We start from the raw sequence: 27,200 nt of genomic DNA, 5'->3' as shown, positions 1-27,200 counted from the left end.
GCGAGCCACTCTGGGCGGGCTTACAACATATATAAAAACACAACAAAGCATCAAACATTAAAAAACAAAATATCCTATACGAGCAACAAACAAGCCAATAAATCAATAGAAAACAACAACAACAACCAGTTTACGGTTATACCCAAATTAAAATAACTGCCAACCCCAACTAAACATTTAACCAACATCAACCTGACCAAAACAAAAAAGGAACCAAATTTAGAACCGTTTAAAACATTTTAAAACCTTTTAGCCAGTTGCCCCAACCCAAGACTTGTTCCAGCAATGTCCATCCGGCCTCCCAGGAGCCTCTTTTAGGAAGAACACAAAGTGGCTTCAATTCAGTGTGAAGTTAAGTACAAATATGCATCCATGAATACAAGAGAATAATACAAAAATGAAATTAAAGCAACGGCTACAATGTAAAAAATAAATACATGTAGGCCCATGCTTGGATGAGCATGCAACTGTAAATATTATGTTTTAATTCATCTATAATTAACAGTTTCTGCAAGTAAAGTTTTTGCATGTTAGAGTCTGGACATTGGTTTAATTTCCAAAGAAGGGGGGTGTCAGTCATATATATGATTTGACCTTCTTAGCTGCGCTTTCACTACCCTTATATTCAACAGCCCCTGAAGCACAGAGAGATCTAGCATGCGGTGAGTATAGCTGCACATTACTGCCACGCTGAGTGAGGGTCTCCAACGTAGGCTCTCATTAGCCATATTGGATTTAAGAGACTCAAGTACAAATCCTCAATGGAGCCATGAAAGTTATTGGATGACTCTGAGCCAGTCAACCTCTCTCAGTCTCATCCATTCAAAAGGGTTGTGTCCTGGGCGTAACACAAGCATTTCAAACTCTATGGCGGGAGGGAGCAGAGCGCAAGGACTGTGTGCGCTATATGCAGTTTGTGCACCAGCCAATTTCCCTAACCATAGTTTACAGCCACCATTACCTGTACACCATGGACAATTGAAAGGAACATTTGGTAGCAGCACCTAAGACTTCTGAAGCCAACTCCTCTGGGAAGTCAACAGAAACAGGGCCTTCCTCATCTGAAGCTGTTCACTTACCTGCCAAATGTACAAGATGTAATGGGGTTTCCTGTTGACCTCATAGGTGTACAGGACTAAGTAGCAGTCTCCACCGTAGAAGAATCCATGCCATCGATAGTCCACTGGCACCAGCTCCAGGTTCTCAACCCTCCAGACCTAGAGATAACAAAACAGAGGGTGGAACTAGATGTTATCTCAGCAAATGTGCAGTCATAACCTAGGTTAATCAACCTATTTCTGGCCCATGTTTGGGCATTTATCTGCTTTCTAAAAAAGAAAACTGCACGGAAATTCATATTGCAGCACGCATTTTATCAAAGACGATAGATTCAAATACATATACTGTAATAAAGATGATTAGTGAAGGTAGCATGCAAAAATGCATAAAATTAGGGAGGAAATGCTTGCGAAAATATGGACAACAGTTAAAACGGCATACAAAAATTTCTTTATTGGGAGAAATTTGCACTAAAATGCTGATGAATTTTCATGGGGATTTTTAAAAAAAATGCAAATTGCGGCATTAAACGTGGAGAACTGAATTTAAGACTGGAAAAAAGGGAAGCCCAGAGAACCACAACTGACAGATCCTTTCATTGCTACCTTAACACTTGTTCTGCTGAGATTAATTGAAATGTAGGTCAAGGGGACTCACGCAGGGTTAGACTCGCAGGTGAGCAGGTAGAAGCAACTCATTATCCCTCTGGTGCTGGCACATCACTGATTCCCCCCTAAAAACATCCTCAGGGCTGCTTTTCTGACCAGGCTCGCTCCAAGGGAAGTAATAGTGCCACTGTATTCTGCTCTGGTCAGACCTCACCTGGAGTACTGTGTCCAGTTCTGGGCACCACAGTTCAAGAAGGACACTGACAAACTGGAACGTGTTCAGAGGAGGGCAACCAAAATGGTCAAAGGCCTGGAAACGATGCCTTATGAGGAACGCCTAAGGGAGCTGGGCATGTTTAGCCTGGAGGTTAACCTGGAGGTTAAGGGGTGATATGATAGCCATGTTCAAATATATAAAAGGATGTCACATAGAGGAGGGAGAAAGGTTGTTTTCTGCTGCTCCAGAGAAGCGGACACGGAGCAATGGATCCAAACTACAAGAAAGAAGATTCCACCTAAACATTAGGAAGAACTTCCTGACAGTAAGAGCTGTTCGACAGTGGAATTTGCTGCCAAGGAGTGTGGTGGAGTCTCCTTCTTTGGAGGTCTTTAAGCAGAGGCTTGACAACCATATGTCAGGAGTGCTCTGATGGTGTTTCCTGCTTGGCAGGGGGTTGGACTCAATGGCCCTTGTGGTCTCTTCCAACTCTATGATTCTATGATTCTATGATTCTAGTTTCACAAGCTGACATGGCAGTGGGCAGTGGCAGTGGGGGAATTAAAAATAGCTGACAGTGGCACTTGCAAAGCAGAATCAGTGAGCAGGGATAAGGATAAGCACCTCTTCTTCTGCCCACCAATTCTCCCCAAAAACACTGGACAAGTTAAGCGCAGGATTGGGATCCCTGTGTTTCCTTCGTTACTTCTAGTGCTGCACGCAAAGATACTTTTGAGCAAGCATACTGTAGATTTCGGGTGGCGCTGTGGTCTAAACCACAGAGCCTAGGACTTGCCGATCAGAAGGTTGGCAGTTCGAATCCCCGCAACGGGGTGAGTTCCCGTTGCTCGGTCCCTGCTCCTGCCAACCTAGCAGTTCGAAAGCATGTCAAAGTGCAAGTAGATAAACAGGTACCGCTCTGGCGGGAAGGTAAACGGTGTTTCCGTGCGCTGCTCTGGTTCACCAGAAAGCAGTTTAGTCATGCTGGCCACATGACCCAGAAGCTGTATGCTGGCTGCCTTGGCCAATAAAGCGAGATGAGTGCCGCAACCCCAGAGTCGGCCACAACTGGACCTAATGGTCAGGGGTCCCTTTGCCTTTACCTTTTACTGTAGATTTCACACTTCCAACGTCTCAGCTCTTGTGACTTGTGAATGAACACAAAATAAATTCCAAGGAACATCAACTCCTAAGAGCTAAACAATCGCATTCTGTACCCAGATTATATGGTGCCAATTAAGACAACAATGCAGTTTTTCCTACTCTGAACATTTCTGGCTGCATTGAAATTGCCTTTTCCTGCCACGAAATGGCAGTTATTATTTATTTTAAAAAACCTTTTGTAGAAACTTGGGGGAAGGGTGCAAAAGCAATATGGTAGAAACATTACAGATGAATGCTATTCGCATTCCTAAACAGCAAGTTTTCAGCAGTTTGTTGCTAATGACTTCTAAGGCTTTGCAAATCCCCTCCCCTCCGGTTGCTAAGCCTTAGGCTGCCAGACCCCTCTGTGTGACATCACAGCAGCTAAGCCAGGCATAGGCAAACTCCGGCCCTCCAGATGTTTGGGACTACAATTCCCATCATCCCTAGCTAACAGGACCACTGGTCAGGGATGATGGGAATTGTAGTCCCAAACATCTGGAGGGCCGGAGTTTGCCTATGCCTGCGCTAAGCCAATGGCAGCCAAGGTGATTGTGACTCGTCCAACCTCACTTCCAGTATCAGAGTACTACAATCATTCACTACTGGAGAATATCAATCACCTCTGTGCTAGTATGTTATTTTGGAAATATAAAAGAAGAGAAAAATATTGTATGCAAATGTGGGGCACTTCTACAGTGGTACCTCGGGTTACAAACACCTTGGGTTCAAATGCCGCTAACCCGGAGGTAGTACCTCTGGTTACAAACTTTGCCCCAGGATGAAAACGAAAATCGCATGCCGGTGGCACGGCAGCAGCAGGAGGCCCCATTAGCGAAAGCACGCCTCAGGTTAAGAACAGTTGTGAGTTAAGAATGGACCTCCGGGATATTTGTAGAATAAATTGGAAAGAAATTCTTCCAATTTTTCTTCTTCTTCCAATTTTTCTTCTTATTTTTTCTTTTCTTTTCTTCCTTTTTTCTTTTTTGTTCTTTTTTATATATGTGCGCTTATCTGAAAAATATATGTATGCATGTATTTGTATGTATTTTGCTTGTATTTTGTGATAATTATGTTAAATAAAATTTAATTAATAATAAAAAATGGCCCTCTGGAATGAATTAAATTCGTAACCTGAGGTACCAAGAGGCAGTGTGGTGTAGTGGTTAAGAGTGGCGGACTCGTAATCTAGTGAACCGGGCTTGCATCTCCGCTCTTCCACATGCAGCTGCTGGGTGACCTTGGGCTAGTCACACTTCTTTGAAGTCTCTCAGCCCCACTCACCTCACAGAGTGTTTGTTGTGGGGGAGGAAGGGAAAGGAGAATGTTAGCCGCTTTGAGACTCCTTCGGGTAGTGATAAAGCGGGATATCAAATCCAAACTCTTCTTCTTCCACTGTACTCACTAGAGAGCCAACAAGAAATCGAGCTTCCATTCTGGGATTGGGGCTCATAACTCTTACCTCCACTTTTCCTTCCCCGCTATCTACCATTCTCTCCTGGGCTGCCAACTCTGGTCGGGCGTGCAAGAGGGTGGCATCAAATTTCTCTTGGGCGACCTTAGCTGGAAAGGAAACATCTGTCAAAGGGAGGAAGCAGCTGGCATCCATCAGAACGAGGTTTTGCCAAGTGGGAGTCATGATCCCTTGGGCCTGGAGACAAGTACAAGGGTTGCAACAAGGCTAGGAGAAATTGCAACCTCTTGGCCAAAATTGCTGAAAACCTAAAGATGCTAATCATCCTAATAATGATAATGATAATAATAATAATTTATTATTTATATTCTGCCCATCCGGATTTCCTTGACGTCTGATGAGAGGGTGTTCCACAGGGTGAGCGCCACTACCCAGAAGGCCCTCTGCCTGGTTCCCTGTAACCTCACTTCTCGCGGTGAGGGAACTGCCAGAAGGCTCTCAGAGCTGGACCTCAATTTCCAGAACGATGGGGGTAGAGACGCTCCTTCAGGTATACTGCGTCGAGCCTGTTCAGGGCAGGCTTCCTCAAACTCGGCCCTCCAGATGTTTTTGGCCTACAACTCCCATGATCCCTAGCTAGCAGGACCAGTGGTCAGGGATGATGGGAACTGTGTCTCAAAACATCTGGAGGGCCAAGTTTGAGGGAGCCTGGTTTAGGGCTTTAAAGGTCAGCACCAACACTTTGAATTGTGCTTGGAAACTTACAGTGGTACCTCTGGAGATGAATGGGATCTGTTCCAGGACCCCATTCATATCCAGAGCAGAACGCAACCCGCGTCTGCGCATGCGCGGATCGCGATTCGCCACTTCTGCGCATGCGCGTGACGTCATTTTGAGCGTCTGTGCATGCGCGACTGGCAAAACCCGGAAGTAATGCATTCCATTACTTCCGGGTCCCCACATAGAGTGCATTACAGTAGTCCAAGCGGGAGATAACTAGAGCATGCACCACTCTGGCAAGACAGTCTGCGGGCAGGTAGGGTCTCAGCCTGCGTACCAGGTGGAGCTGGTAGACAGCTGCCCTGGACGCAGAATTGACCTGTGCCTCCAGACAACGGCAACTGGGAATGACAGAATGCAAACCAGAATTGGCCTGAACCAGGGATGGAGAGGGAGGTGTCTACGCAGCTCCTTGCCAATGGCCCAAAGGATCCGAGGCATGTCTCTGCACATCCTTACCAATTTTGCCAACGTTGTAGGTTCTTCCTAGCCCCACAGTCTGGTCCTGGACTGTCCATTTCTGGAACAGCTGCTTGAACATGGCTGACTCTGCCCCGTCATGAACCGTCTCCAGGTTAGTGCTCGGAGGGTAGCCTTTCATCTGAACGAATTCCTGTAGCGAACAAGCAAGCAAGCAAGCAAGCAAGCAAGCAAGGAAGGATAGGCTTTGGGTCCTGCCTCTAGCACAGGTTTCCTCTGCAGCCTTCAGCATGTTGCTGCTGAAAGAGAACCAGTGTGGTGTTGGACTAGGAACTGGGAGGTAAAGGTAAAGGTAAAGGGACCCCTGACCATTAGGTCCAGTCATGACCGACTCTGGGGTTGCGGCGCTCATCTCGCTTTATTGGCCAAGGGAGCCGGCGTACAGCTTCCGGGTCATGTGGCCAGCATGACTAAGCCGCTTCTGGCGAACCAGAGCAGCGCACGGAAACGCCGTTTACCTTCCCGCTGGAGCGGTACCTATTTATCTACTTGCACTTTGACGTGCTTTCGAACTGCTAGGTTGGCAGGAGCAGGGACCGAGCAACGGGAACTCACCCCGTTGCGGGGATTTGAACTGCCAACCTTCTGATTGGCAAGTCCCAGGCTCTGTGGTTTAACCCACAGCGCCACCCGCATCCCCAGGAACTGGGAGACCAGGCTCCAAATCCCCAGTCACCATCTCTCAGCCTAATTCATCTCCTCACAGTGTTGTTGTGAGGATAAAATTGGGAGCGAGAGAAGCACCCGTGCCACACTGAATTCCTTGGATATAAATGCAAAGGTGGGGACATAAAAGTGAAAAATAGATTTACAGCAGGGACAGTGAAACTCAGGACTGCCGGCTAAATGTGGTTCTACAGCTTATTAAAAACTGAGCTTGGGGGAAGAATAACAATCCCAGTAAATCTTCCGTTTCTGCCAACAGGCCTCAAATAAGCCACAGCAACTGCAGTCAGGCTGTGTGTTTTATGGTGGTTTGACAACCATGTTAAGCAATTACTGGCAGCAGCAAGAGGAGGGGGCGGCTGGAAGGGAAGTTAGCGCACCCTAACAAAAGCTCCTTAAAGGCATCTTCCACATATCCTCCGAAAGGCTAAATAAGGATAGTGACAAATACTAGAAAACAGGCAGTCCCTGGTAAATTGGAACATGCAAAACTGGTTCACCTTCCAACCTTGCATTTTTTAAAAGAATTATATACACATCTTTCTGTCTCTGCATTTCCCATCTGCATACGACTGGGGCATTTAAAATTATAACAAAATTGCAGCTTAGCTGAATTCTCGTGCCATACCAAGGCCTTAGACATGGCTGTTTGCTTCTCCATCTTAGAGGCTCCTTTGCCCTTCCAGACATAGATTTTCATCCCGCTGTGATCCAGAATGTAGCAGTCCTAAGGCACAAATGAGAAGTTTATGATTAGCACAGGAAGAATTTCTCGCAGCTCCCCGATTGGTTTCATGTGTTTCTGTGTAAAATGGGCGATAACTATAAATCCTTGGTTCCCCACCCACCTCTTACGTAAATAGGCAAGAGGAATGTCTCAACCTGAGGCTGATGACAGGGGAAGAGAATCGAGACAAGATTTTAAAAAAAAAATATATGTTGGGAGAGGCAATCTTATGCTTCTGACAATGGCCAGCAGCTGCCACTCTAGACCAGCTGTCTCAGGTTGCTGGCTAGTCAATTCACATGTGGCTTCTGAATGCCAGCCACGTCTTATGGCCAGCAGGTGGGGAAAGTAGAAGAAACACATGTGGCAGATTTACATGTGGTCTGATAGTAGAGCAGGCATGTCCCAAGCCTGTTTGGTCGGTCGGTTTATTTCCTGGGGTTGGTTTATTTCCTGGGGTAAAATCCTAAAAAAAGCTAAACAAATCACAAATCCAATCCTAAAAAAAGCAACAACAAGTTTGGGGTAAAATCATAAAAAGTTCAACAACTTCAATCTTAAAGTTGAACTCACGGCCCTTCACTTCATCAAATCTGGCCCTCTTTGGTGGTAGAGTATACTGGGGCTGTGCACACACTATGAAAGCACACTCAAAAGACATTCTTTCCGTTAATTCTGGGCACTGCAGTTTACAAATGGCAATTTCCAGCAATCATTAATCAACTACAGTGCCCAGAATTCTTTGAGGGAAAGAATTGTGGTGTGTGAGAGCCATTTATGGGTTTCAGGAAATGTTTCCAAGAACATGTACTCAGAATTGAGTACAGGCAGCTCCCATTTTGCACACACTCAAGGCATGTGCGACCGCTGACACTCACACTGTTTTCGGTCCTGGAAGGTGCAGGGGCAGGGGCAGGGACAGGATGGGGCAGGCGTATGCGCAACCCACCAATGACCTGGAACGCAACCCATGCGTGAATGGGAAGTTGCCTGTACAAGGTTGCAACCACAAGTGATTTATTCCGTAGAATTACAGCAATCTCAGTGTAAACGGTTTGTGGATTGCAGCTGCTAGGGGTGCAAAGAGGCAGCGATTTCTCTTCCATCCTGAGTTTATTGCGACCAGCACTGTTTCAGTTGGGCTACAGGTTGGCTTCTGCTATAACCTACATTGCTTAACCAAATTAATTTCAGTGGAAGGGAAATACAGAAAACAACACAGTTGTTTATGTAATGTTTGCAGGCTAAAAAACCTGCAGCGAAACCTCTCGTTTTTGCTTGCATGGTTTCTGTTCCTGACCTCCAAGGAACACGTGAATCAAAGCAATTTCCATTTCTGTTTCTGACTGATTTCTCAAACACCCCTAACAGCTACAGGCTTGGTTTTTAACATGGGCATTAGAAGAAGAAGAGTTTGGATTTGATATCCCACTTTATCAATACCAGAAGGAGTCTCAAAGTGGCTAACATTCTCCTTTCCCTTCCTCCCCCACAACAAACACTCTGTGAGGTGAGTGAGGCTGAGAGACTTCAGAGAACTGTGACCAGCCCAAGGTCACCCAGCAGCTGCATGTGGAGAAGCGGGGAAGCGAACCCGGTTCACCAGATTACGAGTCTACTGCTCTTAACCACTACACCACACCGAGGCCCCTGAAGAACGCACATCCCCATTTCGGACTTACATCACGGCTCAGCATATCCTGCCTGAGGGGCCGTTTGGCTTCTTCTGTGACTTGCATTTTCCCTTCGGAGTCCGAGACACTAGAAGAGAGGCAAGAGGGAGGGAGGAAGAGAGATTTGTCTGCTCTTTCGCTTCTGCGTTCAACAGATTGGCCAACTCACCCAAACATTTCCTCTAAAGTCCCCCTAAAATTTTACTTGTCTCCCTTCAAGTCCCTGTCCCTCCTCAAGTGACTTCATGTTTTCACGTTCATCATTCAATAGCTGCAATGCCAACTGATATGTGAAGGACAGCCATCACATCAAATATCACACCTCCACATTGCAATGCTTTTTCACAAATTCTGCTGCAAATCATGGAATGGTCAAGTCATTGAGTGATGCACATGTTTGCGTGAATCCACCCAAAGACTTGCCACCACCCAAGGGAACCATCATTTATTTGCTTCGGTCAACCAGATCACATTGAGACTATTACTATTCATAAAGACTGATCTCAGTACCATGTTGAGGCTTTGCCTCTTCTTGCCGCTTCCTGGGGGGGGGCTGCCCACCTCTTTCCTCCCCCCCTTCCTCTTCCCCAGCAGCTTCCAAAATGTCCCCTTCTCCTAGCTCTGCTAGCAGGCGGGATTTTTGAAAGCAAAAAGGGGAACCTTATTTTCCTTCTTTCAGTCTATTCTATGAGCACTAAATACCGTATTTTTCGCTCTATAAGACACACCAGACCACAAGACGCACCTAGTTTTTGGAGGAGGAAAACAAGGGGGAAAAAATTCTGAATCTCAGAAGCCAGAACAGCAAGAGGGATCGCTACGCAGTGAAAGCAGCGATCCCTCTTGCTGTTCTGGCTTCTGAGATAGCTGCGCAGCCTGCATTCGCTCCATAAGATGCACACACATTTCCCCTTACTTTTTAGGAGGGAAAAAGTGAGTCTTATAGAGCAAAAAATACTGTACCTCTTTCACTCCCCTGCTGCATCAGTGACAACTGCCACTGAGCTTCGCATGCAAAAGGGAAGTCTTATGGACGTACCGATAGAGTGAGACGTTTGTCTTCCGCTGCTGATCCACCACCTCATCAGGAATGGCAGGCTGGATTTCCTGCAACCTCTCCCCAAGCTCGTTCTCCATCACCTTCATCAAGTCTGGACTGGCTTCTTCCACCTCGCCCTCCACCACCCCGATCTCAGCCCAGCCCCCACACTCTCGGTCGCGGATATCTTTGGCCAGAAGCATCGCCTAAGGAACACATGAGGAGCACAGGAAACAGCCCATGACCAAATCAGACCACGTAGTCCATCTAATAGTCTTGCCCACGCTGGAGATGTCAGAGATTTAACAAGGGGGCCTCTGAAATGCACGGCCTGTGCTCTGAGCTGTGGCCCTTCCACACTACTCATGTGTATACATGTATGTTTAGTTTCAGAAGTTTTAAATGCTCTGTGGCTCGGTTTACACCAGTTTCCCAAACTCCAGCTGTTGTTGGACTACAACTTCCATTATCCTTAGCTACAGGACCAGTCAGGTCAGGGATGATGGGAGTTGTAGTCCAACACCCAAGTTTGGGAAACCCTGGTCTACACTGTTGACTCTATAGGATCTAATCTGCACATGCAGAAGAATTGAGGAGTTGTTATTGTTGTCACCACATAATTACTATTACTCCTGGTGGAGTATAGGATCAGATCCAAAGTGCTGGTCTTGACCTTTAAAGCCCTTTGTGACTTAGGGCCCTCGTTTTTACGGGACTGCCTCTCCTGGTATGTCCCGCAGAGGACCTTAAGGTCCATGAATGACCATAGTTTAGAGGTCCCGGGCCCTAAGGAAGTCAGACTATCCTCCACCAGGGCCTTTTCAGTGATGGCTCTGACCTGGTGGAATGCTCTGTCCCGTGAGACTAGGGCCCTTCAGGATTTAACCTCCTTCTGTTGGGCCTGTAAGACAGAGCTATTCCACCTGGCCTTTAATCTGAATTCAGCCTGATCTTTTATTTCCCTTTTCTTCCCTCCCCCTCCCCTTTTATGAAGATTACCTGCTCTGAGACCCCACAGCTAAATCTCCCCTGGCCTCCTCACTGGCCCAAGTAGGACAAATTCAGCCAGCTAGCCGTGGTGATTATCTAATGCTTATTAGATGGATTTCCCCTAAATTGATTTCTGAACTTTGGATTTTATTGTTATTCGTGTTTTTATACTGTATTTTATGCTGCTTTTACAATTAAATGTTTTAAATTTGTTGTTAGCCGCCCTGAGCCTGGTTTTTGAACTGGGAAGGGCGGGGTATAAATAAAAATTTATTATTTATTATTACTATTCAAACTGAGCAGCCGACAACAAACAAATGCTCCCAGCCTTCTTCTTTTCCCTGAGCCTACTTTGCCTTCCTCTTAGCAAAGAAACTTTTAAAGCATCAAAAAAATGTAAGCCTGCAAGTTTTCCCTCCGTGAGTATAGTAATTGCAGCTTGTTGTTGAGGGTGTGGACTATGGTGATCAGGGCTGTGGCACAAAGTAAAAGCTTTAGACCAGCCTTTCTCAACCTGTCTGTGACTCGGTCTGCACTACAGTTTCCCAAACTTGGGTCTCCAGATGTTGTTGGACTACAGATCCCATCATCCCTAGCAAGCAGGACCAGTGGGCAGGGATGATGGGAACTGTAGTCGAGCAACAGCTGGAGAACCAAGGCTAAGAAGGTTGGATGGTTGGATAGCGGCTAACAGATTGAGGTTGAATCCTGACAAGACAGAAGTACTGTTTTCGGGGGACAGGAGACGGGCGGGTGTGGAGGATTCCCTGGTCCTGAATGCGGGAACTGTGCCCCTGAAGGACCAGGTGCGCAGCCTGGGAGTCATTTTGGACTCACAGCTGTCCATGGAGGCGCAGGTTAATTCTGTGTTCAGGGCAGCTGTTTACCAGCTCCATCTGGTAAGTAGGCTGAGACCCTATCTGCCTGCGGACTGCCTCTCCAGAGTGGTGCATGCTCTGGTTATCTCCCGCTTGGACTGCTGCCATGCGCTCTACGTGGGGCTACCTTTGAAGGTGACCCGCAAACTACAACTAATCCAGAATGCGGCAGCTAGACTGGTGACTGGGAGCGGCTGCAGAGACCACATAACACCGATCTTGAAAGACCTACATTGGCTCCCAGTACGTTTCTGAGCACAATTCAAAGTGTTGGTGGTGACCTTTAAAGCCCTAAACGGCCTTGGTCCAGTATATCTGAAGGAGCGTCTCCACCCCCATCATTCTGCCTGGACACTGAGGTCCAACACCGAGGGCCTTCTGGCAGTTCCCTCACTGCGAGAAGCCAAGTTACAGGGAACCAGACAGAGGGCCTTCTCAGTAGTGACGCCCTCCCTGTGGAATGCCCTCCTACCAGATGTCAAAGAGAACAGCTACCACCAGACCTTTAGAAGACATCTGAAGGCAGCCCTGTTTAGGGAAGCTTTTAATGTTTGATGTATTATAGTATTTTAATATTTTTTTGGAAGCCGCCCAGAGTGGCTGGGGAAGCCCAGCCAGATGGGCGGGGTATAAATAATAATAAATAATAATAATAATAATAATAATAATAATAATAATAATAATTATTATTATTATTATTGTCAGGGAACTGACATCGGAGCGAGAGGCGAAGGGGAGGCTCCTAGATGATGCTGGCGAAGGACCCAGCAGCAGGGGGAGAAACAGCTCAGTAGAGGGGGAAGCATTTAAGCGCAACACCAGGGATAAAGGGGGGCAGATGGGGGAATCGGAGAGAGGGCTCCAGGTCTCTTCACTGGAACTCAGTGAGGAGGGGACAGGTCCTCCGCTACCCACGCCCTCCCTGCGCAGAAGACTCCCGCGCAGTGAGAGGAGGAGGAGACTGGGTGTCAAACAACTTTTATGTTGGAAGAGGTTCAAGAAACGCCCACTGACGGATTCTGCCAGCGACTGAGGCAGTCACGATGAGAAAGGGCTGTGCAGTCAGAAAGGTTTAACAAGGCAAATTAGCCTAGAGAGGCACCAGTTTACGCACGAGTAACTCATACTCATTACAGTTATTATTATTAGAAAGACTGTTTTAGACTGTTAAAAAACAACACCTCCAAACCTGGTATGCCCACTTTAACATGTAGTTTGGCCCTCAGTCAGAACCTCAAGGAAGTATAAACTCAAGATAGCGCCTCCTGCTAGAGCTCACACCTTCATGCGTTCCTGCTTGTTGCTCTGCGGCCCATTCCATTGCACAATGACTTTGCCAAGGTCCAGTAGGAAAACGTCGCCGACATTGAAGCTGTCCCAGCTCATCTCCACCTGCGAGTGTTGAAGGCAGAAGACAGGGGCAGGGAAGAGAGGGAAGCGGTGAGTTAGAGCAAGCCAACCAGAAGCTGAGGGCACTTTCAGACGAGGCGGGGGGCGGGGGGGGGAGGAACAACTCACCTCTGCAGCTATCACATTCCTCTTGCCCTTGACGTGCAACAGACGCTTGACGTTGTAGACATTGGTCTCCACGTGGTTCAGCCCAGACGCAACACCCCCTTTCTTGTAGCTGTTTGGGGGAGAGGGGTGTGAGAACTGTGCAGGCTACATGCTCCAGAGAATTAGGAATGATCACTTGTGACTTCCAGCTACAGAGAACTAGCAAAGGATGAGCAGAGAAATATCCAACCAATGCTGTGGTAATCATTTCACTGTGGCTTCAGATTTTAATCAATCAGTTAGATGTATTGATTTTAAAGTGTGTGTGTGTGTGTGTGTGTGTGTGTGTGTGTGTGCATCAGACAGACAGACAGACAGACAGACAGACAGTGACATCTCGGTTTTTGGTGTCTTGGAAGCTGAACGTTTCGGTTTTCGAACGCTGAAAACCTGGAAGTAAATGCTTCCGTTTTCGAACGCACCTTGGAGGTCAGAACAGCTTCCACTGAGTTTTTTTTCAATTTTCCCCATTAAATTTGCAGGCCGCCCTTTGCGCCTCTGTTTTCAAACGTTTTGGAAGCTGAACGGTCTTTCCGGAATGGATTACGTTTGAAAACCGAGGTACCACCGTAACACCAATCAGGGACACCATCTCACCCTCAGAATTGTGGGTGCCCATCACCGTCATGAGGGCTCTTCCAAAAACGCAATTCCGTGGGGAGGAGCTCGGATGCGGAGGCAGAGAGCCTCTTCCTCTGCATCTGAGCCCCCACAAAAAAGAATCTGGAAAAGGGTGCCTCACCCGCTGGCTGCACAGGGCAGAACTGGACTGCTTCTCTCTCGGATACAGTACCACAGAGGCTGACTGGCTCCCTCTCTCTGGCTTTCCTCATTGACTTTGTGGGTGCCTGGCTCCCACAGTTATATTATTGTGGGTGACCAAGCACCCTGGTCCCCTGGAGTTGGCTCCTATGACCCCAATTAATCATACAACACGCTTAAAAGCTTGGCTATTTTTAATATACCATATTTTACACCCTATAGGGCGCACCGGCCCATAGGGCGCACTTATTTTTTTTGGGGGGGGGGAATTTATTTCCCCCCTGAGCCCCAAAGAGCAAAGAAGCCATGACAGCGAGATGGGAACCCCCGCCGGGCTCGCAAGGCTTGCGGACATCTGCCCGAAGCCCGGGGTGCTCTCACTCTCCAGGCTTCAGCGAAATCTGCCCGACCCCTCTCGCTCTCCAGGCTTCAGCGAAAGCCTGCATTCGCCCCATAGGACGCACACACATTTCCCCTTCATTTTTGGAAGGGAAAAAGTGCGTCCTATAGGGCGAAAAATACGGTACTTATAAGAACCATGGTTGCCGGGTGCCATCTTGGAAGACACAGGAGGGAACGTGCCTCTGCCAAGACCGTGGCTTCTGTGACACATCCATGCAACATCTAAAACAAAAGGGGGGGCTTCCCTACCCGCTTCAAAACTATTATTTTGTTCATATGCAGATTTAGGCTCCCATCCTAAGCCTGTTCTGCTGAGAGCAAGCATCACTGGGTCTTCCTTCTGAGTAAGAAAGCATAGGATTGCACTGTCAACCCAGTTAATGTTTTTTTTCAATGAGTAAACAATTTAAGGGGATGTGGGTGGCGCTGTGGTCTAAACCACAGAGCCTAGGGCTTGCCAATCAGAAGGTCGGCAGTTTGAATCCCTTCTACGGGGTGAGTTCCTGTTGCTCAGTCACTGCTCCTGCCAGCCTAGCAGTTCGAAAGCACGTCAAAGTGAGGACTATATGGAACTGGCGGAAATGACTGGCAGAATCTGAGACCAGGGAGAAGAGTCGGTGGAAGAAGATTGAAAGAAATTTAAAGACTATTTACAGAAATACTGCAAAATTAATGAATGTTAGAATGATGTCAGAATGAAGTTAAGTGGTTTTAGCAGCAATGTTATAAAGGTGTATGTAAAAATGGATTGTTAACAGGTGAGAATTCAAAGTTATAATATATTAAGTTAAAGGATTAAGACAAAAACAAAGAGGGAAAGGAATTGCTGAATTAACTAATTGAATTGGAATACAAAAAAGGGAGGTGTGAGGAGGTCAGGGAAGCAAGGAAATGAAATGTAAGGCATGGAAAGATTGATTTGTTTTTAAGTGTTTTTTATTTTTTTTATCTGTATTTTGTACTTTTTCTTTTCTTTCTTTCTTTCTTTTTTTCTTTTCTCCTTATCTGTGTAATCTTTTTTTTGAAACCTTAATAAATATCATTCAAAAAAAAACGAAAACGAAAGCACGTCAAAGTGCAAGTAGATAAATAGGTACCGCTCCGGCGGGAAGGTAAACGGCGTTTCCATGCGCTGCTCTGGTTCGCCAGAAGCGGCTTAGTCATGCTGGCCACATGACCCAGAAAAACTGTCTGCAGACAAACGCCGGCTCCCTCGACCAGTAAAGCGAGATGAGTGCCACAACCCCAGAGTCATCCGCAACTGGACTTAATAGTCAGGGGTCCCTTTACCTTTAAACAATTTAAGACGTCTTTATAAGATTCCTGCTGCTGCGGTAACCAACCTAAAGGCAAGGTCCATGGAAAATGGTTGAGGCAGCAAGTTAAATGACGGGGATTTTAAGGATGCTTCGGTTTTGGCTCATACAAAAGGATTTCCTTTTAAAAGCAAGAAGGGTTGGGGAAATTTCCGCGGCAACATGAAGCAAATATATGGCACTTTTCAGTAGATAGGAACTTCAGCCCAGCAGAGACTTGGCGCTTTATCCCCATCTAGTGGAGTTAATAGGTAATGCAGAGTTCTCGGTGCTCAGGCCTTCCCAGACTACCGTATTTCTTTCTTTATTACATTTATATACCAAATTTATTACATTTATATGCCACCTTTTCATCCAAGGAGCTCAAGTAAGCAAGAATTTTGTTAGCCAAAAATTGGAAACTACAAGAAATACCAACAGTGGAGGAATGGCAGATGAAGATGATGGACTTTTTGGAGCTGCCTGACCTGACTGGAAGAATCCACGAACAGAAAGAGGAGGAGTATCAAGAAGAATGGAAGAAATTTAAGGACTATTTAGTTAAATATTCTAAGATAACATAAGTAGAACTACTTGTAAGTACCAAATTGGCCTAGGAGTTAAATATGTTAAACTATATAACATTATGGATAGAAGACAATATGAAAAGAAAGAAAGATGTTAATTGATTAAGTTAATCTTATTTAAAAGTAGTATTGGAAAACTGCTACAATGAGTTATATGGAAACTCAGCTAGGGGGATTCGAGGAAGTCATCTATGATAACAAAAGTGGGATTTTAACAATTAGGATAAATGTTTGTTTTCTTTTTTTATATTGTAATGTAATGTTTTTCTTTTATGTTTGTTATAAATTTGGAAAACTAATAAAAAGATTGGGGGGGGGGTAAGGAGCTCAAGGTGGTGTAACATGGTTCTCGCCTCCCTGCTATCTCATCCAGTGTGGTGTAGTGGTTGAGAGCGGTAGTCTGGTAATCTGGGGAACCGGGTTCGTGTCTCCGCTCCTCCACATGCAGCTGGTGGGTGACCTTGGGCCAGTCACACTTCTCTGAAGTCTCTCAGCCCCACTCACCTCACAGAGTGTTTGTTGTGGGGGAGGAAGGGAAAGGAGAATGTTAGCCGCTTTGAGACTCCTTAAAGGGAGTGAAAGGCGGGATATCAAATCCAAACTCTTCTTCTTCTTCATCACAACAAACCTGAGAGACAGTGACTGGCCCAAGGTCACCCAGTGAGCTTCTTGGCAGAGTGGGGACTCAACATTTTAAGCAGGGGGGGCACTTACTTCTGAAGTAGATTTGAGGAGGGGGCACATGGGGGGAGGAGAGGGAGGAGAAGCTCAGTTGGGCAAATGGAAATCATTCCAATCACTGGGGTACGAAGGGGGGCGCGGGAGAACACAGCGCGCCGGGTACCATTTGGGGAAAGGGTGCCATCGCAGCTGCCCCCCCAAGACACATGCCACGCCCCTGCGAGCGATGCGCCACGCCCCCACAAGTGACGCGCCACGCCCTTGGGACGCACACCAGCCATGCCCCCGCCTGTTCTCCGCTCCAGGGCCTGCAGCATGTTGCTCCACCACTGCTTCTGCTAATGGTTGTACTTTGTCAGCCACAGTGAGAAAGCAAAGCCCATCAGCTTTCAGTGAGAAGATGCACACCAGCACCTGCAGAACATGAGATGTCAGAGTTTGCCCCATACCGGCACCTCGGGCTCATGCACTTATGTGCATATGCTCACTAAGAAATATTCCACTAAGGGGGCTGATCCCAGGAGAATTACAGTTCTTGCAAACCATATTAGCAGAACATTAACAAGGCAACTCCCCCAAAATCCCAATACAAGGCCAATATAGAGACGGTGGTTGATGAGGGATAGGTACAAGGAAACTGCAGTGGTTAGGTAATCTTAGAGTCTGAACTTACGGTAATAGTTTTACAGGGTGGGGGAACTCCCTAGACTTGGCCCTCCAGCTGTTTTGGGACTACAACTCCCATCATCCGTAGCTAACAGGACCAGTGGTCAGGGATGATGGGAACTGTAGCCCCAAAACAGCTGGAGGGCCAAGTTTGGCCATGCCTGCCCTAGATGGTGATGTGTATGACTTCACATAAATTGAAGTAACAAGCCAGTCCTACTGTCTTTGCAAGTAAGTTGAACACAGCCCATGGGCTCTTTGGTTTCCTGTTGATGCTTCTTAATAATGGTATGCAAACAGCTTTGTGAGGTCCACCTGAAAAGCTGTAAATAAAGCAAGCACTATATATATAAAAAATCAGCCAGCCTTCAAACAGCCAGTTTGGTATCTGCTGTTGGTAATCAAATTATGACAGGGATGCCTCCACATTGGCCACGCTACTGCAAGTTGTCAAAGGCCTGAGAGTCTGTTACACAACCATCTCTTCCATGTGGAAATGTCGTCGGAAGCACAACATCCACATCAGGAGGAGGCTGCTTCGAATAAGATGTAACCAGATTCTGGGAACAAGTAGCATCAGAGAATGGATCTCACTCCTTGCTTAAGAATACTCGTGGGTCATGTGGCTGAGCACCACCAGGAGACAGAATAGTAAAATGGTTTGCAGGTGCATTTGCCTAAACGAACAACATGTTGTTTGCTAAATGATAGGAAACAATCATCTTCTTTATCCACCCTCTGGCAGAACTTTATTCAGAAATGCAAATTTCATTGTATGATTTGTAGGTACTATTACCTGCAAATATAACACCCCTTTGTTTTTAAAGCCTTGCACAAGAGGTGACCACTTTCTCCAGTTTTAAAAGAGGAGAACATCATTTCCCTGTTGATATGTCTGTCAAGAACCCCAAAGGATTTGAGGGATGGGGAAGATAAGTTCATTCACGCTTCTCAAAATGTGTGTTGAAACACAGCGATCCTTGAACTTGGCACCTCTCTGAATAAAACGACGCAGTTCTCCAACAAAAAGCATGTACGAAAATGCGTTAAATTGGGGCAAAGTATGCGAAAATGCACATCTTAATCAAAACAACATACAGAGGTGCACTATTCTGGGGGAAATCTATTTGACCGAATATGTATATTAGGCAAATCTGCATACAAAAGAGAAATGTGCAGTCAAATGCTTTAATTTCATGAGCACTCCCCCCCCCCAAATTAATGTGGATATGTGATGAAACTGAGGTTGGGAAACTGAGGGAAACTGAAACTGGCAGGCTAGACCCTCCCTGCAGGGATGACCCAACATTGATGGCAGAAGGTGAGGAGGAGTTAAAGAACCTTTTAATGAGGGTGAAAGAGGAGAGCGCAAAATATGGTCTGAAGCTGAACATCAAAAAAAGAAGATCATGGCCACTGGTCCCATCACCTCCTGGCAAATAGAAGGGGAAGAAATGGAGCCAGTGAGAGATTTTACTTTCTTGGGCTCCATGATCACTGCAGATGGTGACAGCAGCCACGAAATTAAAAGAAGTCTGCTTCTTGGGAGAAAAGCAATGACAAACCTAGACAGCATCTTAAAAAGTAAAGACATCACCTTGCCAACAAAGGTCTGTTAAAGCTATGGTTTTCCCAGTAGTGATGTATGGAAGTGAGAGCTTGACCATAAAGAAGGCTGATCGCCGAAGAATGGATGCTTTTGAATTATGGTGCTGGAGGAGACTCTTGAGAGTCCCATGGACTGCAAGAAGATCAAACCTATCCATTCTGAAGGAAATCAGCCCTGAGTGCTCACTGGAAGGACAGATCCTGAAGCTGAGGCTCCAATACGTTGGCCACCTCGTGAGAAGAGAAGACTCCCTGGAAAAGACCCTGATGTTGGGAAAGATGGAGGGCACAAGAAGAAGGGGACGACGGAGGACGAGATAGTTGGACAGTGTTCTCGAAGCTGCCAGCATGAGTTTGACCAAACTGCTGGAGGCAGTGGAAGACAGGAGGGCCTGGTGTGCTCTGGTCCATGGGGTCACGAAGAGTCGGACACGGCTAAACGACTAAACAACAATTACAGACCCTCCCTGCAGGGAGGCTCAGGCAGCAAAACATCTTGGGCCGGCCATGCCTGGATTGACAAGAAAAGGGCTACCTGCCGAGATGTTGCCATTCCCATGGCGACCCCTTACTCACATGAGACCTTGCTTGAAGTAGCCCTTGAAGAGCTCAGACTCGTGGCCCTGCACCTCACGGTGCTGAACGGGAACCCCACCGAGGTAGTCGTCCAGCTGGGTGGTATAGATGGCAGCACAGCCCTGCTCGTCCAACGAGGAACGTTTGCCAATCCAGTAGTGGATGTCATAGGACAGGACGCTGCCCGATTTACGGGTCTGCAGGAGGGACAGACGTCATTGGGATAAATACCGTATTTTTCGCTATATAAGACGCACCAGACCACAAGACGCACCTAGTTTTTGGAGGAGGAAAACAAGAAAAAAAATATTCTGAATCTCAGAAGCCAGAACAGCAAGAGGGATCGCTGCGCAGTGAAAGCAGCAATTCCTCTTGCTGTTCTGGCTTCTGGGATAGCTGCACAGCCTGCATTCGCTCCATAAGACGCACACACGTTTCCCCTTACTTTTTAGGAGGGAAAAAGTCAGTCTTATAGAGCAAAAAATACGGTAAGTACAGTCATAGGGTCCGGGACCCCTGACTTGCACATCATCATCATCATCATCATCATCATCATCATAAATTTATTTATACCCCGCCCTCCCCAGCCAGAGCTGGGCTCAGGACGGCTAACACCAATAAAATCACAGTAAAAATATAATAGGGGGGAAAGATGGGGGGAAACCAATTTAAAATACAGGTTAAAATGCCATTTAAAATGCAGCCTCATTTTAAAGTAGCCGATAAATCAAGACCATAAGGGGAGGGAAACATAAGGGTCAGACCGAGTCCAAACCAAAGGCCAGGCGGAACAGCTCTGTCTTGCAGGCCCTGCGGAAAGAAGTCAAGTCCCGCAGGGCCCTAGTCTCTTGTGACAGAGCGTTCCACCACATCAGGGCCAGTACTGAAAAGGCCCTGGCTCTAGTTGAAACCAATCTAACCTCCTTAAGCCTTAGGACCTCCAAAGTGTTGTTATTTGTGGACCTTAAGGTCCTCTGCGGGGCATACTAGTAATAACCAAAGTCCCTGAATGACTGAGCGCTGAGTTTGCTCCCAGCTTAGAATCCAAACAGCAGGGTTTCCTAAACTTGGGTCTCCAGCTGTTTTTTGGACTACAACTCCCATCATCCCTAGCTAGTGGTTAGGGGTGATGAGAACTGTAGTCCAACGACAGCTGAAAATCCAAGTTTGGAAAACGCTGCCCTGGAGCCATTCCACCCCAAGGCCCACCACTGCTCTTCAACCTTCGCAGCGCATCACTGTCTGAGGCCACTAGCTATGGGATTGTTTTTGTCCATAACAGAAGCTTGGAGTGACCCAGCTCATCTCCTAGGACAGCCTTCTTCAACCTTGGGTCCTCAGACGCTACAGCTTCCATCTTCCCTGACCATTGGCTAAGCTGCCTCGGGATGATGGGAGTTGTAGTCCAACAGCATCTGGGGACCCAAGCTTGAAGAACTGTGTCTTAGCAGATAAAAAGAAGAGGTCCTATTGCTGTGCAGGATGAAGTATGCTGTGTGTAAATGTATTTATCACTCTCTCCAGCAGATGTCATTGCAAACATTAGGCATTCCACTTCTATCCCCCCCCCCCTTTAATGATCCTGGTTTCCCCTCCAATGTGTGTGGGCAACAGGAAAAGCCTTGCATGTTTACCCCACACTTAGGGGAAGGACTCAGTGAGAGGGTGCATGCTTTGATGGTAGAACGTTCAAGTAACACCCTTGGCACCATGTATTAGTAGGTAATGGGAAAGACTGATGCCCTGCTGATCACAGAAGAACAGGGACGGCACCTCCAGATGTTGTTTGACTCCAACTCCCATCAGTCCCTGACAATATGGCCAATGGTTAGGAATGATGGGAGCTGTGATCCCCAGATTCCCCAGCCCTGTTGTTCATGTGCATCTATCTGCCAGTGCATGTGGGGTTTGGGTTTTTCGCTTACAAATGCAAATGTTGCCTTTGAGTGCTTGGGATGATGCGCCGGAAGAGAGAATGTTCAGGGACTGGGTTAGTCCACTTGTTATAATAATAATAATTTATTTATACCCCGGCCATCTGGCGGGGTTTTCCCAGCCACTCTGGGCGGCTTCCAATAAAATATTAAAATACTGTAATACATCAAACATTAAAAGCTTCCCTAAACAGGGCTGCCTTCAGATGTCTTCTAAAAGTTTGGTAGTTATTTTTCTCTTTGACATCTGGTGGGAGGGCGTTCCACAGTACAGGTGCCACTACCGAGAAGGCCCTCTGCCTGGTTCCCTGTAATTTGGCTTCTCGTAGCGAGGGAACTACCAGAAGGCCCTCGGTGCTGGACCTCAGTGTCCGGGCAGAACAATAGAGGTGGAGATGCTCCGTCAGGTATACTGGGCCAAGGCCATTTAAAGGTCAGCACCAACACTTTGAATTGTGCTCGGAAATGTACAGGGAGCCAGTGTAGGTCTTTCAGGACCAGTGTTATATGGTCTCGGTGGCCGCTCCCAGTCACCAGTCTAGCTGCCGCATTCTGGATTAGTTGTAGTTTCCGGGTCACCTTCAAAGGTAGCCCCACATAGAGTGCATTGCAGTAGTCCAAGCGGGAGATAACTAGAGCATGCACCACTCTGGCAAGACAGTCTGCAGGCAGATAGGGTCTCAGCCTGCGTACCAGATGGAGCTGATAAACAGCTGCCTTGGACACAGCTGCCCTGTTATGGTCTGAAGCAACTGAAATCACCAGCAAGGCAGGACTTTCCTGTTAGCCTGCATGCCCAATTTATTTTAGAACTAAGATAAGGGTCAGCAGCTGGCAGACCCTAAACAAATCCCGGCCTCTGAAGGATGGCATTTGGACTTCCCGGCTGCCTCCATTGGAGGCGAATGGGGCATATGGTTGAGTGCCATCTCCAGAAACAGAATTTGGCAGGATGCTGTTGGGGGAACCTGGAGCCTTTTGCCCATCTCAGAGTAGCTTTGCAGCTAAACTAGAGCTGACTGGGGTGATGGAAACCAATAAGCAAGGATCTCCACTTACCGAGAGGAGGACGTAGCAATCACCTTCGTAGAAGCTGCCATGAGCTTTCGGAGGCACCAACACCAGATCCATTTTCTGGGAAGAAGAAACACAGTACAGTGGTGCCTCGGGTTAAGTACTTAATTCGTTCCAGAGGTCCATCCTTAACCTGAAACTGTTCTTAACCTGAAGCACCACTTTAGCTAATGGGGCCTTCTGCTGCCACCGCGCCGCCGGAGCACGATTTCTGTTCTCACCCTGAAGCAAAGTTCTTAACCTGAAGCACTATTTCTGGGTTAGCGGAGTCTGTAACCTGAAGCGTATGTAACCTGAAGCGTATGTAACCCGAGGTACCACTGTACATGAAGCAACCCCCTGCCCCAATTTAGTGGCTTCAGCGACACAGCCTCCAACCATCAATGCTCCCAAACCTCTCTCAGGCATCCCATGGTGATGCAGACGATTTCCTTATTAAATACTTTCAATTTACACTTTCAATTCAAAACAAATGTTTAAAACTTTAAAAAAAAACAAAACATTTCAGACTTATATGAATAAGTGCTTAAGGCTAAAAAATTGATTAACAGCAGCACCCGGCTCCAAAAAAATTGACCATCCATTGTTGCTATGTTATACTCCAGGGGTCAGCAACCTTTTTCAGCCATGGGCCGGTCCACCATCCCTCAGACCATGTGGTGGGCCGGACTATTTTTTTGGGGGGGGGAGAATGAATGAATTCCTATGCCCCACAAATAACCCAGAGATGCATTTTAAATTAAAGCACACATTCTACTCATGTAAAAACACGCTGATTCCCAGGCTGTCCACGGGCTGGATTGAGAAGGCGATTAGGCCGCATCCAGCCCATGGGCCTTAGGTTGCCTACCCCTGTTAATACTCAGTGGTTGTTGGGGAAAAGAGATGCTCCCTTAGGTATCTTAGGCTTAAGCGATGTGAATTACAGGCAGAACTTGTGGAGTTCCCGTAGTTTCAGTGTAATGTGCTCTAGACAAAATCCAAGCTCGACTAGCTGCAGTTTCTGAACTATCTTCAAGGGCAGCTCCACATAATGCATGTTACAGCAGCCAATCAGTTGCCAGCACACGCAGGATAGAAATTAAGCAAACTGAAGCTTTCAGCAGCAGGTAAGTACAATTATAGGAGGGGTCTCCACCTTTGGAATTTCAGCCTCTCAAACAACTGTTAAAGCTCTGGGGGCCTTATGAGAAAGAAAGATGGCCACCTTGCCTAGCTAGTAAGAGTTACATAGATGGCAGGTTCAGTACTCAAAGTGGAATTAATAACAAGTGAAAAGGTGGTGCCCTGTCAGTTAGGTCCCTACATAGCTTGGGAGAGGAGAGGAACCTTCCGCCTAGACCTGAGAAAATTTCATTGTCCCACCTCAATTCTCCAGATGATCAGTCCAGGTGTGTTGGTAACAGTCTTGAAGGCACTGGTCAGAGCCATGGTGGCTTTCAGTTTTTGGAATACTCAACAAAACCTGACAAATAAGAACAAACAGGTTAGCCTGTTACCAAGGGCAGAATATGGGGTGCACGAAGCTCAGTGAGTGATTTTGAGCCAGACTGAGGTTTTTTCCACAGAGTTGCTGTAAGGATAAAACGATGAGGGGGTGGAACACACCATGTACCTGTAAGAATGCATCCTTCCCTATGGGCCTTCTCAGTTGCTAAAATTGACAGGGGGGGTGCCTCTTGTCCCACCACCCTCAGAAGCCCAGGGGATGTCCCAGGACAGAGCCTTCTCTGTGGCAGCCCCCTAAGTTGTGGGCTTCCCTCTGCACTGAGTCAGGCACCTTCTTGTATTATGCAGCTTCTGACAAAAGCTGAAGATTAACTTTTTTATCCTAGCTTTTGACCCTTGAGATGTATGTTTTTAGGAACCTTCTTATTTCTGCAGTTTTAAGTTGCTTCTAATATTGTAACCCCCCCTGGGACCTTAAGGTGAAGGGCAGGTAAATAACAACAACAACAATCATGTACTTTGACTTGCGCTCTTTGGAGGTGTTAAGTTGTGGGAGAACATATCAGACGACACAGCGATTCTTCAAACAACTCTTGTTTATTCAGAGGCCAGAACAGAACTGAGCTGAAGGGTTCAGTCAGCCTGCTTATATAGAGCTCCAGTACAACGTTACTGTAGCAACCTTCTAAAACTATCCAATCACAGAACGTCACTTTCGATCCTTCATTTGCATAACTATCTACAGTAGCCCCCTGCTGGCCCAGGGTGAGAACTTCAGTACATAACAGGAGGAAAGGCAGATGGGGTTTCTTCCAACCCAACCTGGAGACGCTGAGAATCGAACCTTGGACCTTCTGCATGCAAACTGGATGCTCTGCCACTGAGCTATGGCCTTTCTGACATTTTCCTTCTCTCTTGGGCATGGAGGGAGCCTCCCAGTTGGCAGGGCTTATCGAAACAGAGACAGACATGGTTGCTAGAGCACTGCCATTTCTTTGCCACAAAGCCACTTCCAAGCTGGAGAGGAGGTGGGGTTGTGGGCCCACGCCCTCCCCACACACGCGGGGGCTGGCTTACAGCCTCTGTGAGAATGAGGGAATCCTTGGGCGTGTCAGCTCCCTGCCTAGCCAATCGGCTGGACAGGGAGGCGTGGCCCGGGCTATTTATGCCCGGCGCGCCCGAGGACTGCCCTCTCTTCGCCTCTCCAGCTGATCAACTTCGGTTGGTCGCCGTCAAGGGGCCTGGTATGAATTTTTTCCACTTGGCGAATTGGCACCGGCCATTTGGTTTTTTCACCTACCTCGTAGCAAATGTCACAACTTTCCCGGTATTGGCGGTTAGGCATTGGCAGGGGTATTGTTATGCAAATGAAGTGGGGGGAAGGAAGCGACATCACCTTCCCCAAGCAAAGGGTAGTCTGGTAAAGGATTCCGGGGGGCGTTGCCCTGTCCGAAGCCTATGGAGGTGTGGGCCTAAGGCACGCCCCCGAGCGGTGACACCCGGGGGGTCCTAGTTGACGTACTTCAGCAGGACTTCCCCCGCTGGTGGTTAACCCTCACCGGTCTTCATGCAATTGGGCTGAAGCCGGTTAGTCGATAGGAACCAATGCCTAAGCCAATACCTCTCAATTCCTGTAATCAATAAAGTTGTGGCCTTTTACGCCCATTAACCTTAAATAAAGTGTCCTGTGTCTTTATTTCACAATGGGGGAGGGGGACTTGCCACACAAGAATGGTGTCCACACCATGCACAGTGCCACGCCACATTTTTAAGCGACATAATTTACGCCCCGATTTCCCCTTGCCCTGCCTTGCTCCACAGCCAGGACCAGCTTTTAATGCCTAGCGTTTGCCAGCATGGACTTCCAGATGTTGCTGGACTGCAACCCCCGTCATTCTTGACCACCGGCCAATGCTGCCTGTGGCTGATGGGAGCTGGAATCCTGCACCTGGAGCCCAGCAGGTCCCCAATCTCTGTCCTAGAAGACGGGAAGGAAGAGCAAGAGTGGTGCTGAGCGTGTCCCTACTTCCTTTCCCTCGACTCCGAGTAATCACAGCCAACCCAGTTAAATGAGAGACAGAGAGTAGAGCTTCTCTGGCAAGGATCTCCTAGGCTGGATTGCATGCAATTTTGCCCCAGTAGTTAAAAGCCCCTGGATACACCCTGTTCTCTATGGGCACATGCAAGCCTCACTGCACAGGTAGACAGACCTCTCTTCTCATCCTTACAGCTGGGGTTCAAGTCACACATATAGAGGACATGCAGATACTTACAAATCAACTGTGAGGCAGTAGATGCTCAGTGCTAGTTCCTCTTGAATGCGGCAGGGAGAGGCACACTCAAAAAGACCAGTAAAGCATTCTGGGAGATGCAAGGGCGGGCAGGATCAGAGCGGCTGAACCCGCAGCGGCAGACTACACCCTCCTCCCCCTTTTCCATAACCCCCAATTGCTCAGTCATTGAAAGCAGATGGTGGGATTTAACAAGAGGAGTAGACCAGTCCTACAGACTCTCGTTTGGGGCCTTGGAGGCATCCCAAAGGCTGGGATTGATTAGCCAGAAACATGCAGGGCTGAGCCAGCTCAAGTTCCAGTGAAACAGGGCAGCCGTTTGGACTTTGCTCTGGAAAGAACTGTCTGGCCCTCTCCTCCTTTTGGCACAGAGGTCTGTGGTTCAGGCCTCCCCACCACCACCACTTCTGAAAGCTGAGGAATCTGCCTTTGCTTTGCGTAAAAACTATAGGGGACCAACACAGATATAGCCGGTGGCTGCACTATAAACCTTTCGCTCCACGGGCGATGTCTGGAGCAATTCCTGTAGCGAAACACACATGGAAATTTTTGCATCAGAGTGGGAAATCCTCCATGTGGATTCTGCAGGGAAGTAGGAAATTCAGAGTCTCCTTGCTTCCTGTTTGTGGATAATTCCTACAGAA

At 47.3% G+C, this 27,200-nt stretch overlaps 1 protein-coding gene across 2 annotated transcripts in view; it reads right to left on the bottom strand.

Moving 5' to 3' along the window:
• The window catches only part of AVIL (advillin), a 47,259-nt gene that overhangs the window by 15,409 nt on the left and 4,650 nt on the right, over positions 1-27,200 (bottom strand). The window contains exons 1-12 of one of the 2 annotated variants that reach the window (XM_080994492.1): positions 26,539-26,663; positions 24,182-24,281; positions 22,802-22,876; positions 19,809-20,005; positions 13,193-13,301; positions 12,956-13,066; positions 9,807-10,012; positions 8,777-8,855; positions 6,996-7,094; positions 5,681-5,834; positions 4,490-4,590; positions 1,080-1,217 (exon numbers count right to left, since the gene is read on the bottom strand). In XM_080994492.1, coding sequence (XP_080850618.1) covers positions 1,080-1,217; positions 4,490-4,590; positions 5,681-5,834; positions 6,996-7,094; positions 8,777-8,855; positions 9,807-10,012; positions 12,956-13,066; positions 13,193-13,301; positions 19,809-20,005; positions 22,802-22,876; positions 24,182-24,247 — 1,335 coding nt within the window. In that variant the 5' untranslated portion in view covers positions 24,248-24,281; positions 26,539-26,663. Of the gene's footprint in view, positions 1-1,079; positions 1,218-4,489; positions 4,591-5,680; positions 5,835-6,995; positions 7,095-8,776; positions 8,856-9,806; positions 10,013-12,955; positions 13,067-13,192; positions 13,302-19,808; positions 20,006-22,801; positions 22,877-24,181; positions 24,282-26,538; positions 26,664-27,200 lie in introns of those variants that run through there. The other variant, XM_080994493.1, reaches the window with a different exon arrangement.

Source organism: Podarcis pityusensis (genome assembly GCF_964106645.2).
Source record: "Podarcis pityusensis genome assembly, chromosome: 2".
NCBI lineage: Eukaryota > Metazoa > Chordata > Lepidosauria > Squamata > Lacertidae > Podarcis > Podarcis pityusensis.
The sequence above is the reverse complement of the archived record's forward strand: the minus strand, read 5'-3'. Positions and strand labels throughout refer to the sequence as shown.